Raw genomic sequence first — 14,072 nt, forward strand, 5'->3', positions numbered from 1 at the left:
GCAATCTAGTCTGATTCTCACGCCGGAGGGTGGTCACAAGGAGGTACCCCCCCCCTTCTCAGTGACGAGCTCACGGTGTCTGTTTTGCAGGTCATCAGAAGAATAACCATCTTTGCCGGACCTAACCCTCGTGGGAAACATCTACTTGACCCTAGGATTATCCGTAATCTGCCGGGGTCACTTAGTGTTTCTTCATCACCTTTAGGTGACTAACAGAGATGAAGGCAATGTTTTTGTTTATTGTCATATAGAAGGAACATATATATCAAGTCCAAACTTCAAATTCTCTTACATAGCTATGAGTTATTACACTCAAAATATAAGCTAGATATTCTTATAAAATTCCATGACCCAAAAAGTGGAGACCCTATAGACAATTTCCATAGAAGTGAATCCAGCCTCTTTGGTCAACACGTTGAATTCTTTTGCGGTTCGCTCTTTGCCGCCAGGGTTAGCAATCAACATTATCATATCACCACCGATGACGGTCTTAGAAGCTTCATCACTGCAACTTATATCACTTTCAGGGTCAGGAATGATTGATTCCACCACCACCACCTTACCATAATCTGGCAATGCCGCCCAACAGTTCTTTAGAAGCTTGAGGCAATAAGTGTCACCCCAGTCATGAAGTATCCACTATAAGAAAATAAATCACTAGAGTTATTTAACAAAAAGAAAAGATTCTCATTTAAACAAATATTAGATTAAAAAAAAAGTTGATTTGCTAACCTTCATGAAAATAACATCTCCTTTAGGAACGTTTTTGAACATATCTCCTCCCACATGCTCCACACCTAGTCAAAGAGAATCAACCAACTATCATTAGATCCTTTGATAAAAGGAATATATCCAACAAACTAGGACCATTGGTAATAATTCTGACCGATTATTAATAATCAAGTAACAAGAATTGACACGGATTAGAGATAACATACGTGGGGGGGGGGGGGGTTCTATGTTAAGGGGATAGGCACAGTTGCGGGTGTCAAAGGATAATGTTATAACGGGTCATGTACGTTAGACTGTTCAGAACGGATTGTAAGAAAAGAAATTATTCCAACTCATAGCAAACTCAACGAATTATATCATGGTTGTAAGTAACAATGTTTGCAACTAAACTACAATATGTCTATTCATCTTTTAAGAACATCATAAAAAAAAATCCCTTGTTTATTCTTGATAAGGAAATTGCATATAAGTTTGATAAGGAAAACAATAATTCCCTATACAAAAATTCATGTTTGCTTGATAATCCAACAATTATTTCACACTAGGATTCAGGACCACTTTCTTCAAGAAACAATGTAAAATCATATATACATATACATATACATATGTATACAAATATAAAATTCAAGACATGTTAGGACCACTTTTTTCACAAAACAAAGTAAAATCATATAGATACAAAAAGCATAGATTATCTACATGCGATCAATGTCGATGCTACATGTTGTAATTGATTATGTATAACATAACCTAGGTCACCTATCACTAGTTTAAGGTCACCTATGACCGGTTACGGTCTGTTAGTGATATATAATACAATGAATGTGTATGTGTTTATGAGATTAAACATATACCTTGATAATGAGGTCCATCCTTAATGACATGGGGCAAGTCAAAGTTGATCCCCTTAATATTTGGATACTTAGAAACAATAAGCTCAAGATTAGCATCTAAACCACCACCTACATCTACCAACTCTTTGACACCTTCAAATCCCTTGTACTTTTCAGGAATCATCTTTATCACTATTCTTGTGTTGTCATACATGCACTTGTTAAACACCTCATTAAATCTATGGTCTTTTGCAGGATACTCAAATGCATTTACCCCATGTGCTTTGTCAAATGGGACCCCTCCCTCAACAATGGCATCTTTCAGGTGATACCTGCCCCAAGTAATTGGGTCAATCATAAAAAAACTATTTCATTAATAAAGGGGTTAACTAGGTAAAATATTTATAAAACAGCTATAAAAGAAACATACCAAACAATTAAAACTAATTAATATACTAAAACCATTTGCCACTCACTAAAATTTGATTTATCTAAAACTTGTAAATTAAAGATATTGAATAGGTAGACAAGTAAAATCATGGGTAATTAACCAAGCATTTAGAATATCTAAAATAGTATAGTTTAAAATGTTTGGATAACACTGTGTCCATAATAGTTTTGTAATCATGTTATTTTTAGGTGATTTGCATCAGAAGCAACACACTTTCATCTTTTTGTGATTATATACAATATGTTTGTTTTTAATCATTTTTTAAAGCAACTGAATGTAATGTTGTTACATCAATTAGTTCATAAAATTAAAAGTAATTATAAATATAGAATTACAAGAAAAAAAGTATGTCAAAATTTTAGCATGCCATATAAAATAATAAAACAGTGTATGTTTACACCATACACAAACAATGAAACAAAAGGTAAAACTACACCACCATACCACACTAAACTACACAACATTATACTATATTTCATTATATTATAACTAAAATATTATATTATGTTATGTTACGTTACGTAATGTTATCTTACTTTACATTATGTTATGTTACGTTACGTAATGTTATGTTACTTTACATTATGTTATGTTACGTTATGTTATGTCATGTTATATCATATCTTATCATACTATATGGTATCTAATCACGTAACATTACATCTAAAACATAAACGGGTTAAAATAGGATTGGTATGGCAATAACTTGTTTTTTGAATCATAAAGCATTAATCTATTTGTAAGAAGAAAAAAAGAAAAAGGTAAAACAATTGTTCATGTGAAGAACAACTTGTTTCACATGTTATCCACTCAATAAATACTTTATCATAGATATATAAAAGATATTAAGATGCAAATACGGATAACTAACCAACAATCAACGAATACTTTATCATGGATAAGAAGAACTGATGAAGCAAGAGAGGTTCCATCTTGTTTCCGGACAAAGTTATTGGACACGGGTGTCATGCCATATAAATTCTTAGAATCTCCATGTTCATCCTTCACTACGGTTGATGTGAGAATCGATTGGCTAGCTAGAAACCGAAGAACACGTTCAATCAATGCCGGGGTTTCATGGGTTTGTCTAGAAAGACTAGAAGCAAGATCAAAACAAGAGAAGCGAGCACCAGGAGTCTTCGCCATGATCTCAAAGAGATCTAGTTCGATAGCGGTTTTGATGACCATTGGAAGAATTATGCCCTCATTTATTTGAGTCACTCTAGGTAGTCCTTCCTCTTCTTCAGACATTTTGTAAGAGTCCATGGTTGAACGAAGTGATGTAGTGAACCTTTGTTTTGAGTGGTGTTATATATACCACTTAAAAGTATTATTTTTAATAAATATATTTTTCAATTTCCAATAATATATACCACTCAAAACAGTATTATTTCTTGTTGCTATTGGTAGTGGATGGGCAAGTCTCACCAACACCTCACCAATAAATAATAATCATGAAGTATTTAACTCAGAATATATTTTTAATGCGTTTTTAGAGGTGATTGTGAACCAATAAATTGAAGCTAACGCGTTGTGTAACGGCCAGGAAAAACGGAAGTGCTATAAGGTTGATATGTGTATATATATATACTAGTTTTTACCCCCCCCTGTATTACAGTGTTGTTTATATTGTTTGTTTTAATATTTATTTATTTTTTGAATTTATATTTTTTATTGTATGAAAGTTGATAATATACTTACGATTTGATGATAAATTGTTTCACTAATAAATGAGATGTTATAACCCGGTTTAAAAACTATATGTTTGATGAGACTTAAGACCCGTTAATTTTTTTTACTATAAAATTGGTTTTTTAATTATAAATAATATTTATGAAAGTTAATAATATACTTATGATTTGATGAGACCCAAAACCCGTTTATTTTTTTTACTATCAGATTGGTTTTTTAATTTAAATAATATATATATATATATTAAAATAAATAAGATATTAATTTTTATTATATCCTATTTTATAAGATTTTTACATCAATAATTTGGTGAGAATAATTTTTTATTTAATGAGATGTTATAACTCGTTTAAGGAATATATGGGTTTGGTAAGACCCATACCCATGAATTCGGGTCAAATGCATGAGAAGCCTCCATTTAAAAATCAAGCAAATCTGGTGATTCCAAAAAAGGGGGAGCGAACCGCATCGCGACACGTAAGATTTTTATGTCTTCGTTTATATATATATATATATATAGAAAATGGTTAAAATAAAAATACAAAGTTTTATAGGAAGAGTAAGAATAACAGAAAATTTAGAGTTAAGAAACCATGTAGCATAAATATGTAATCCTAGGAAACTATTTGGTAGTTTAAAAACTATCAATCTCAACCATTAGATCATAAATCCAATGGCCTAGATTGATTCTTACTCTTCCTAGAAAACTATGTTTTTTTATTATAACTCATCCCTATATATATATATATATATATATATATATATACAGGGCCGTCTCCGAAAATCTCGAATTTTTAGAGGACCCAGGGCTAATAGAAAATGGGCCTCCAAAATATATACTCATTAACTCCTATATAAAAAGTAAATAATACGACAATTAGGATAGCAATAAACAAAACAAAAGTATAGTATCAAAATAGTTTAATTTAAACACTTAAATGAATGTCGAAATTATTCTACCTTTTTAGATTTTAAATCAAAAAGTTTTTCTTTAAATATATATAAAAGAAGATGATATAACTACTAACACGAGTTCTAATAAGAATTAAACTCATGTCGTAAGCCCTATTAATGAAAATGAAAAAAGTAATGGCTCTTTATCATTTTTAGTTTATATTGAACATAGACTTAAAACTTAATGAGATCTAGAGTTGCTTTAAACAAATAAAAAATGAAGAAAATAAATGGTAGATCGTAGATGCAAGATTTTCAAATAAAAAAATAAAGAAAATAAACGCTAGATGGAAGATTTGAACCTAGGTATGCATGCCATTTAGATAAAGTGGGTTTTATCAATTGAGCTAGTTAAATATATTGAAACATATGGAATTGTATAATATATATATATATATATATATATATGAATGCTGGAAATTTTTGTGGGCCTTAAAAATTGTTGGGCCTGGGGCTGTAGCCCTGTCTGTCCTCCTTATGGGCCGGGCTTGTATATATATATATATAGAAAAGGGTTAAAATAAAAATACATAGTTTTGTAGGAAGAGTATGAATAACACAAAATTTAGAGTTAAGAAACTATGTAGCATAAATCCTTAATCTTAGGAAACTATTTGGTAGTTTAAAAACTACCAATCTCAACCATTCCCTCCAAAACTAATATGTTACCCTTCATTTATATTATATCTATAACATGATTAAATTATTCAATTTTTTCAACTCTATTTATATTATATATATATACAGTTTTATAAAAATAAATATTTATATATTATACTACTATACATTGTTAGAATGTATATCACAACATACTTGGTAAAATCCAAAAATTTAAAAACAAACCGTCTGTTAAATATTGAAAAGAATATAATTTTAAATGTTATCATTAACATACTATAATATGTATGTTGTTGAAGATTGTAAATAAAATAAACAAAAAAAGCTCTGATATGGTTTCAATTTACGAAGTAATTTTATTAATCATTAAATTATAAATATATATGCTCAAAAGTTTATCCATTTTTAAAAAATTAATCCATTTCTTTATTGGTTTTTTTGTACATTGTCATATAATTTTATAAATTATAAATATATGATTTAAATCTATCTATTTAAATATAAATATAAACATATGTGTTAAATTGTAAAGATAGTATATACCGATCACTTTCAAATATAATAAAGTTTATCATATTTAGTTTATAGGGTTTTTTTTATCAAGAATTGCTTCGGTTTTTTTTGCGTAACTTAAATTTGATTATTACGGGTTAAAAATTGGCCAATAGATCATTTGGTACACATTAACTACATTTGGCTCAAATTTGTTACGGGTAAAAAAAGGATAATCTGAATATTTTTACAAATTTGAGAATGCAAATAGATTTGTTGTCAAACTTATTACGGGTTCAAAGTTTTGACTTGATAATGTAAAACAAATGAAAGTTAGAATTTTAAATGTGATTGAGTTTTGAATTTATTTTTAAGGACGCTTTTGGAAATAGTCAAAAGATCTGGGATTTTGCACATTGAGTATTTTTCTCATGACTATTAAAATTTAAAAAAAAAAGATGACAAACACTTCCGACATGCCACCTCAGGCCTATCAATGCTTCTAACTTTTATCAAAGTAGAAACATTTGTGTCAGCATTGACTTTTTCTTGAATACTGATCAGAATGTTGTATGTGAAGCATGTCAAACAAAACTATGCTTAAGTGAAGCAAAACATTCACAAAATTGAACAGGCTAACCTGTTATTTGATTTTTGTCACTTTACAAAGTCGAGAAGCCCCTCAAACTTATCCAAATCTTTTTCATGATGTAGTTCAAAACTATTATTATATGAGAAGTATTCTCTGAAATTAGTTCATAACCAAATTTCTTTCACTTATACATATATGATATCGAGAATAAATTTTCAATAGATAGATTGTTCTTGGGTATGTTTTTGGACGTGCATTATTTTTTTATTAAGTTCTTTTTTTGGAAAAAAAATCATTTTCTATCATAAATAAAATCATTTTATGTATGATGTTACAAGCATAGATGTAATACATTTTTCTATATACATGATGTATTGCTTTATTTGTAACTTAATTATTTAGATCATCACGTGTGTTACACGAGCTTTAAAACTAGTATATATATATATAGGGGAGGGCTATCCTGAAAACAAGTTGTTTCCTAGAAAGACTAGGAATAAATCATAGCCATTGGATCATACCAATCAATGGTTGAGATTTAAAATTATCAAAAACCGCCATAGTTTCCTAGAATTACTCTTTTACCATTATAACAGACATAGTTTCCTAGAATAGTTCTTTCACCATAAGTTGTAATGTCACATGTCAAAAACCTATTGGTTCTTACTATTCTTAGGAAACTCTATATTTTTATTTGAACAATTAATAATATATATATATTAATATATATATATATATATATATATATATATCACCACGTGAAATGAGATTGTCTACAATTGTTTATGGTTCAGTTCAAATTGGTGAGGCTGTCTAAAGTGGTTAATTAGAGATTAATCAGCGAATAGTCATAATTTTTGTAACACTGTCGGTAGTCTTTCAAAGTCATTTTTTTTTGTTCTCTAAATTGGTAGATCGAGTTGTAAATGTTTAAAAAACCACACTGATCAGCTTGTTTTGTGATTTAAACAAAAATTGCTAGGTATCTTTATGAAGTGTAAAGTTTTTTTTATGAAACTAATGCTAGGATTAGAAGTGAGTCTACTATTGTGGTATGGAGGTCGGTTGTTCCCTGTGATTTTTTTTTTGTATTATTATAGTATAAAAATCTCTACGGCCTTTGAGTATATAGCGATAGTCAATCGAGAAATTTTTTGACTTGTGAGAAAATTTTATGGGTCCATCACTAATTAGGATTTACAACAATTTTGAAGTAGAAAGGTATATATTTGACATGAAAATTCATATAACTTGTTAAGTTTTATGTAGCGGGTGTTTTATAAGTTACGCGTGAGATACTTAGACAGGTAAGCTAAATTTTGACTAACCAAACTCAAACTAGGTGAAGAAACACCAACCGGACCCCGGGCAGATTACTGGTAACCTGGGGGTTGGAGGGATGTTTCCCACGAGGGGTTAGACCCTTGGAAGATGGTTCTTCTGATAACCTGCAAAACAGACACCGTGAGCTCGTCACTGAGAAGAGGGGGGTTCCTCCTTGTGACCACCCTCCGGCGTGAGAATCAGACTAGATTGCTCTTTAAATATAAAAGTATATTAAGAGATTGCTAGAGCAGATATCAGGTATAATATGATGATAATGTAGTAAGATATGATGTGTCCAGATGATCATACCATTTGGGGTATTTATAGCCGAAGGTAGGTTTCCAAGGAGGTATGGCCGGCTGCAACAGTGTTCCTGTTCATCAACAGTAGTCTACGCACGTGCCCTGCTGGTAGTTGGTGGGTAGGCAGCGGCTGATAGCGACCAGGCCTGCTGTATACTATTCCCTTTCCACCAACTGCCGGCTACGCACGTGGTATGACAGTAGTTGGTGAGTAGGCAGCGGCTTAATAGTGATACAGTACAGGAGCATGCTGCTCGCCATACTGTATCAGTGAGCTGTCGTATCCCTGATCAGATCTTTCGCCCATACCTCGTCAGGTACAGTAAAAGGTCCTTCAGTATAGACTGGCTTATTTGGGCGGGAGTATTCCCCCTCCCGCCTCTGTGCGGGATTGCTCCCGGCTTTGCTCATTCCTTCAGGTGACACTGAATGATCGAGAGCTAAGTACCTAGTGCGTGTAGCCATGCTGCGCGGGTGGCCTTCCCTCATGGCTTGTATCCGAGGCTGCGGGAACAGGCGGAGTCCTTCACCATGGGAGGCATTTCCTGCGGGACCAGCTTGCATACTGCGCGTAAGGACGTCACGTCTCTGAGCATGGTTGGTCCTGCGGATCCAGTTGGTCTCTGCGCAGACGTCCCTGTTTAAGGTGAGTCTTGCGGGTCCAACTGGGCTCTGCTGGGACCTACCTCTTCAAGTCCCCCCAGTCCAATGTTCTTCTCATGCGTGTTTAATAAAGTGAGGTGAACTTTTGGACTTAAGCAAAGGGTTTTGAAAAGGGTTTTGTAAGGTTTTCCATGGGAAGTCCTTGTCACTTGCAGAAATGCCCGAGTTTCCTGTTTGGTCTTTGGGTATGATGCGGGTAGGTCTGTAACCTCCTCGCAAGTCAGGAGCATTGAGTCCCAGTTGTGTGGATTCTCCATGAGGTTTTGGTAGTTTTGAACATAGTGATCAATTATGTTAAAACCACCAATTCCATCCTGGAACTTCAAACAACGTAGTTCTCAACGTTCCCGCTATGCGGGGATGTTATTTCCGTTTCCGCAAGCATTGCCCAGAAGATCCTTCCTGGTTTCAATTCCCAGCGGAGCGCTAGGTATGTGAAGGGTTTTGCCTTAACACTGTACCAGCGCTCGTCTTACGGTTACTTTACTTCCAAGGTATTCCTAGCGTCAATTCCCTGCAGGTGCTAGGTATGTGAAGGGTTTTGCCTTTACACTGTACCCGCATCTGTCTTATAGTTACTTGGTTGCCGAGGAATATTTGGCTTCAATTCCCTGCGGGTGCTAGGTATGTGAAGAGTTTTGCCTTTACACTGTACCCGCATCCGTCTAACGGTTACTTGTTCGCCAAGGTTTACTTGGCTTCAATTCCCTGCGGGTGCTAGGTATGTGAAGGATTTTGCCTTTACACTGTACCCGCATCCGTCTAACGGTTACTTGTTTGCCAAGGTTTACTTGGCTTCAATTCCCTGCGGGTGCTAGGTATGTGAAGGATTTTACCTTTACACTGTACCCGCATCCGTCTAACGGTTACTTGTTCGCCAAGGTTTACTTGGCTTCAATTCCCTGCGGGTGCTAGGTATGTGAAGGGTTTTGCCTTTACACTGTACCCGCATCCGTCTAACGGTTACTTGTTTGCCAAGGGGTAAGGGGTATTTTCCCGCTTACTTTTTAATATTTTCGAATTTTGAATTTTGAAATTCGAAGAGTTGGTGGAAAGATAAGAACAGTCCAAACCTCTGAAACGTCGTGCGACGGTTTCTTCTGACTGTGTCAGGACGTGCAGGAAGTTATGGTGACGTGACAGAACATGGTCATTCCAGACGCTTTTCCTGGCGCGTGGGCACGATTTTTCGGGCGCGTGGCCGCGAAATTACTGGCACGCGTCCTGTCAACAGCTGTTGCCAGCCTGCTTTTTGCCACGTGTCATAGTTTCATTGCACCTTCGATTTCTCTCTCCTCCGCATTAAATTCACCGCATTAATTGCGATTAGTATATAAAGGGGGAGAGGCCCCTTTGTAATCCACACTTTCACCTCTCTTCTTCTTCTTAGTGATTTCCGGCAAATACTCCCCTTTTTCAGGCAAGCATTTTCCCGAAATCACTCTTCTTTCTGCAAAAATGTCTTCTCATGATGCTGAAGCTGTAGCCGACGATAGGAGTACTGCTGGCGAGTGCCAGTGTGCTCTACCTCTCGATCAGTACCAGTACATAGTCAGGAAGTTCATGCTCAAGTCTCTCGAGCCTGAGTTTCCTGAATCCCACCAAACTGTGTACGATGCCCCCAGTGGCAAGATCGGGGTATATGTTGCATTCTTTGTTTATGGGAACCTTAGGTTTCCATTGACAAAGTTTATGTATCGTGTCCTGGAGAGGCACGGTGTGCACCTGACCGAGGTGCATCCGATGGCGATTGCCAAGGTCCGGCACTTCGAGTGGGTGTGCCGGATTCTGGGTATTGAGCCCTACGTGGACCGCCTGATGACCTTCTATACTTGGAGGTGCGTCCAAGGGTGGTACACCCTGACAACCCGTATAAAGGGTTTGAAGATCTGCGTGACCGAGCGCAGTCTCCGGTCGTGGAAGCGGGAGTTCTTCTACATCTCTGCCCGCGCCATCCCCATTGCTATGAAGTTCAAGAAGGGTCAAGCGCTTCCGAGCCTTCACGCTTCCAGCTACCAGGAGGCGGAATGGTTCGCGAAGATATCCCGGGTCCAATCTCCGGTTTACCGGTTTGCGGAGTCCGGGATGGTGCTGCTGGGGATGAGCCGGGTATGGAAGGATGCGTCCCGGTTTCCCATCCTTCTTGAATATGGTTTGAACTCTATTCCTTATGGTATGTCTTGTCTTTCTTGCTGATATTAGTTAATTTTCTAACTGTTTCTTTTTCTTTCAGAGGGGAATAATTTGGAGTCGCTCCTGTTCCCGCGGGAAGCTGACAGTCCTGTGCGGGTGGGCACTCGTGCTCTGGATGACAATGAGTTGCCCATCCTGGAGCAAACGGCGGATAGGTTTGTGGAGGTCTATCCGCCGGGCCAAGAGATCCTGAGCCACCGGCGGCCAGGTAAGGAGATATTCTATCCTGAACCCCTCAATGCTGTACCCGTTGCTGAAAATCCTTACATCCTGTCTTCTGAGGAATCCGCAGATGGTCCTCCCCTTGTGCGGAAGAAGAAGACTGCTGCCGGCGTGAAGGGGAAGGAGAAGGCCACAGCTGATCCAGTGGTTCTCTCTGACACGGAGTCAGATAGTGAAGAGGTGGCGGGGAAGCCCGGTGGTGAGAAGACCACTGCTCCGGAGGCTACGACCGTTACCTCCGGAGAACCAACGAAGACGACGGTGACCGGTACCAAGAGGCCGGCTCCATCGGGTTCCTCCCCGCCCGTCCGTACGTTCAGGGTCAAGAAAACCCGTAAGTATAATCATAATTCCTTTGTAGATTTGTCACTTCATAATTTTCTTAACACTTTCTTCTTTGTGCAGGCGTGGATGTTGACGCAATCCTGGGTGAAACGCAGGGGAGTACCTCCTCGCCAATGACGGTAGGCTCGGTCAGCCTTCCTGAGGCGTCGACCCAGTCGCCTGCGCCTGCATCCGCTGGTCCAGTTGCTCGTTCCGTCGAGCCAACTGTTCCGGCCGAGATGACGTCACCGCCGGCCGTGAGTGCGATTTTTACAGCATCCTTCACGGAACCGGCGGTTACTGCTGCTTTTAAGGAGGCGGCGACCGCGGCGGAGACCACGACGGCGACCACGGCGGCTGCCACCATGCCCGCGCCACCGGCACCGATGGCCGGACCATCAGGTACGCGCAGGGCTTCACGCCGATCTTTGCCACCTTCCCGTCTGCCTGACCTGTTGGATGGATTTGCTTTAGGTTCAGGTGATGGGTTTGGCGGCTATCGGCCTGTCATTGACCCTACAGGTGCGTAGGGTTCCTTTCTTTTTCCCTTATGTTTTTCATCATCTTTTCCTTACTGCTTTTGTTTCTTTTGCAGTGTCGGATTCCAATGAAGTGTATGTTCCTCGATGGAACATACGCCGAGGAACAACCCTTCGCACACCCGTGGAGTGCGTGGACTGGGCTCGCCACGCTGCTCCTCCGGGCGCGTTGGGGGAAGCCATGGTTAGCTACCAGGAGGGTAGGCTAACTAATGAGCTTCGGGTTCTCCAGGCCCGGATGCAGCCGCGCGTCGAGCTGCTTTGTCGTGAAAACGACAAGTTGAAAGCAGCTCACGCCAAGGACATATCTGAGGCGCGTGCTCTTCGGGAGGAGAACCAACAGCTGGCGGCAGCTGCCGCCGACAAGGAGAAGGCCTTCAAGGCCCTCGAGGTTGAAGTTCAGGCGCGACTCGAGGCCCGCTCCAAGGCTGCCCAAGCTGTGAATGAACAGCTTCGGCTGGCCAGGGAGACTGCGCGAAACGCAACCGAGAGGGCTGCCAAGGCTGAAGCCGTTGCTGAGCCTTTGCGTGTGGAGAATGAGGAGCTCAAGGCCAAATTAGAGGCTCTCCAACGCGCTCATGATGCCTTGGCAATGGAGGATGCCAAGAAACTCCAGGAAATCCTGGACCAAAGGGGGGTGCTTGACCAGACCCAGCGGAAGCTTAAGGGCGTCGAAGAGGCTGCCGCTAAGGAAGTTTTACTTGCCAACCTTAACAAGAGCGAAGCCGAACGCGCCCATACCGAAGCTCAAGCTGCCCTCCGATGGCTTCTTCGAGAAGCGTTGCCTCAGGTATGTTTAGATTTATCTTCACGCATTTCTTTTGTAAGAAAAGGTTCTAATACTTGTGTTTTCTTTGTAGGTTGTGCGTCGGGTCTTTTCAGAGACCTCTTACGATGATGCTATGACCGCAGCCCTCAACGCTTCTCATGATGATGGGGAAAAGGCCGGCTTCATGCTTGGTCTAGGGTTTGTTGAGAAAGGCGTCCCGCCTTCCAACTTCCCTTTGTTCAATGTGGATACTGAAGCCATTTATGACCAAGCATTGAACCAATACGCCGCCTTCCCGCATCCAGTGGTGGAGAAGGTGGACGAAGTAGCTGCTGCTGATGATGGGTTAGCTGTCCTCAAAGCGTTCCTCGAACCACCCCGTTCTTCTGACGGAGCGGGTCCAAGTGGAAGCGGCCCTGAGGCTTGATCCTGAAGATCCCTTCCCATTGCTAAGACTTGTATAGTTTTTTATTTTTTCTTTTAGGCGGGTAGTTACCCGGCCATTCTTGTAATATATTCTTGAAATATTAATCTTTTTGCGTATAAGATTGTTATTTCCTTCTTTGGGTTCCTTGCTTTATAAACTTATGACTTGCATACTTAGTTTAAATTAGCAATTTTCCAAGTGTTTAGAATAAGAACCTTTGAACGTGGTTGATAGTGGGTTAAAGTTTCGCTTCCTCCTTCGTGATTGTGCGGGTAGAACCGTCACTTGCACTTGGTAGGATGGCTAAACTTTAACTTTTATCTAACCTGCGTGTAGGTTTTTCTTGCCTTTTGAGGATAAGTTAACCTTTGAACGTGGTTGATAATAGGTGTGAAGTTTTGCTTCCTCTTTCGTGATTGTGCGGGTAGAACCGTCACTTGCACTTAGTAGGATGGCAAAACTTTACCCATACCTGACCTGCGTGTAGGTTTTTCTTGCCTTTTGAGGATAAGTTAACCTTTGAACGTGGTTGATAATAGGTGTGAAGTTCTGCTTCCTCTTTCGTGATTGTGCGGGTAGAACCGTCACTTGCACTTGGTAGGATGGCAAAACTTTACCCATACCTGACCTGCGTGTAGGTTTTTCTTACCTTTTGAGGATAAGTTAACCTTTGAACGTGGTTGATAATAGGTGTGAAGTTTTGCTTCCTCTTTCGTGATTGTGCGGGTAGAACCGTCACTTGCACTTAGTAGGATGGCAAAACTTTACCCATACCTGACCTGCGTGTAGGTTTTTCTTACCTTTTTAAGAATTTTGTTTTGAACCGTTCGACGCGCGGTTGTCGATAGGTTAGTGTTCATTTTCCTTTCATGATTCATGCGGATAGACCGGCACTTTCATTTAATGGAATAATTGAACTCTTCTCCTTCAACTGACCTGCGTG

General features: G+C 38.9%; 1 protein-coding gene across 1 annotated transcript; it reads right to left on the reverse strand.

Annotated features, from left to right (window-relative positions):
• Positions 1–219: 219 nt before the first annotated feature.
• LOC143604848 (myricetin 3-O-methyltransferase 3-like) lies at positions 220–3,288 on the reverse strand. The gene is made up of 4 exons (XM_077081203.1): positions 2,888–3,288; positions 1,587–1,897; positions 733–797; positions 220–639 (listed from the first exon to the last, which is right to left on the reverse strand). The coding sequence occupies exons 1-4, from the start codon at positions 3,280–3,282 to the stop codon at positions 325–327; spliced, it is 1,086 nt and encodes a 361-aa protein (XP_076937318.1). The 5' UTR covers positions 3,283–3,288; the 3' UTR covers positions 220–324.
• Between the last annotated feature and the right edge of the window lie 10,784 nt (positions 3,289–14,072).

Source organism: Bidens hawaiensis, unplaced genomic scaffold, assembly GCF_021521415.1.
Source record: "Bidens hawaiensis isolate Kalapana, Puna unplaced genomic scaffold, B.hawaiensis_p1.1 tig00067142_1, whole genome shotgun sequence".
In the NCBI taxonomy this organism is placed as follows: domain Eukaryota; kingdom Viridiplantae; phylum Streptophyta; class Magnoliopsida; order Asterales; family Asteraceae; genus Bidens; species Bidens hawaiensis.

Excerpts from the sequence above, each read along its gene's own strand:
- LOC143604848 (XM_077081203.1), bottom strand. The coding sequence starts at position 3,282 with ATGGACTCTTACAAAATGTCTGAAGAAGAGGAAGGACTACCTAGAGTG. Across the intron at positions 798-1,586 it reads GGATGGACCTCATTATCAAG|GTGTGGAGCATGTGGGAGGA; the intron begins GTATATGTTTAA and ends CTCTTTGACTAG. Across the intron at positions 640-732 it reads GAGATGTTATTTTCATGAAG|TGGATACTTCATGACTGGGG; the intron begins GTTAGCAAATCA and ends ATTTTCTTATAG.